Here is a 1443-nt window from a genome sequence, read left to right as displayed (position 1 = left end):
CCCCCCGAGCTGCTGGATGCCACACTGCATCCACTCCAGGTCCTCGGCAGCAGGCCTCTCCCACAGCAACCTGCCATTCGTGCCCGACGCAGCCGTGATGAAGGCACAGGGAGAGGGCAGACCTGGAGAGGAGAGATGTCAGAGGGAGCGCCACCGCCACCGCCCCTCGCTGCTCCGTGCCACTGGAGAGCTGGGACTCACCCAGTTCCCCTCCCAGATCTATAGCTGCCTCCCTAACCAGAGCTCAGAGAGAAAAACACCCCTTACTACAGAATTTTCTGACTCAGCTACCTTCATCCAGACAGGAGCTGTTGAAGCTGCTGCTGCCGTTGCCAGCTTTGAAAGCGAAGATGATGTCTTGCACTTTGTCTTCGTTCACATCTTCTATAGCAAGAAACTGGTAGGCCACTGTGAGAGAGATCAAAAGCCAGACACTGGTGAGGATTGCCTCAACCATGAGCAGAGCTAGCTGGAGCAAATCACAAATTCCTACAGACCTACTCACTGCCTCCATCTCTGACACAGTAACATCAGGACAAATTGGCTTTTGTGTTAAAAAAGGCCATCTACACGAGTACAAGGGTTGGAAGTCAGTGCCAAAGGATTTTTTTAAATCTGTTATCCCCTAGAGGATTTGTCTTTTTTTTTTTTTTTTATAGCTAAGCAGCCAGAATTTGAACTATGTTGAACTCTGGTCTTGGTGTGGGGTTGCTATTTCTGAAACATAAAAACCCAAAACAAACCCAAAGCTTACGAAACCCAGCCCCAGATATTTCATCTTTCTTGTTCTCAGCTCAAAGCAGCTTTTTTCAGCTCAGAACCTGGGAGTTCTGCAGTACCACTCACAGCTCAGTCCCTGTTGCTGAGCTCTCTCTCTGTGTTTAAAGCACAACCAGCACACGCCTGCTGCACACGAGATGAAGGAAGAGCTTTCACAGAAGCCAGTGCTGAGCCACCAGGGAGCAGTACCCAGGCTAAAAAGCCAACAAAAGCAACTATAAATATGTGCAATTTATTTAAGAAAAAAACAACACAACAAGATGCAGTTCCTCTTCTCCCTTTCCTGTTAGCCATGGAGAAAGGTTAGAAAGTCATGCTGGCAGAGAACGTCTAATTGCACCCAAACCTCAGCTCATGCTTCAAGGCAGCATTTTACAGACTCAACTTCAACAAAGACTTATTCCCAGATACCTTTCCCTATTTCTTTTTTCCCCAAATGAAGCCAGCCTGCTACTTTGCTAGAGCTTCAGAGCAGTATCTAAATTTCTCCCTCAGATTCTGTAAACACCTCCTGGAAGGCCATTCCAGTTATGACAGGCCACTGCTTATCCAGGTCAGGTATTCACAGCTCTCCCTCCCAAGGGCAGCATCCCTGCAGACCTGGCTTCAGACCACGCTCAGGCAGAGGTCCACAGCTCAAATTGGTGGCACGTGAAGGAAAAG

General features: G+C 48.6%; 1 protein-coding gene across 1 annotated transcript in view; it reads right to left on the bottom strand.

Annotated features, from left to right (window-relative positions):
- ITFG3 (integrin alpha FG-GAP repeat containing 3) overlaps positions 1–1443 on the bottom strand; it is a gene marked incomplete at its 3' end in the record, with an annotated part of 10696 nt that overhangs the window by 8883 nt on the left and 370 nt on the right. The window contains 2 exon segments of the mRNA XM_008947893.1: positions 1–122; positions 292–408. The exon segment at positions 1–122 is cut by the window's left edge and continues 30 nt beyond it. Of these exon segments, the coding sequence (XP_008946141.1) occupies positions 1–122; positions 292–408 (239 nt within the window).

This window comes from Merops nubicus, unplaced genomic scaffold, assembly GCF_000691845.1.
Source record: "Merops nubicus isolate BGI_N331 unplaced genomic scaffold, ASM69184v1 scaffold35139, whole genome shotgun sequence".
Taxonomy (NCBI): Eukaryota; Metazoa; Chordata; class Aves; order Coraciiformes; family Meropidae; genus Merops; species Merops nubicus.
The sequence above is the reverse complement of the archived record's forward strand: the minus strand, read 5'-3'. Positions and strand labels throughout refer to the sequence as shown.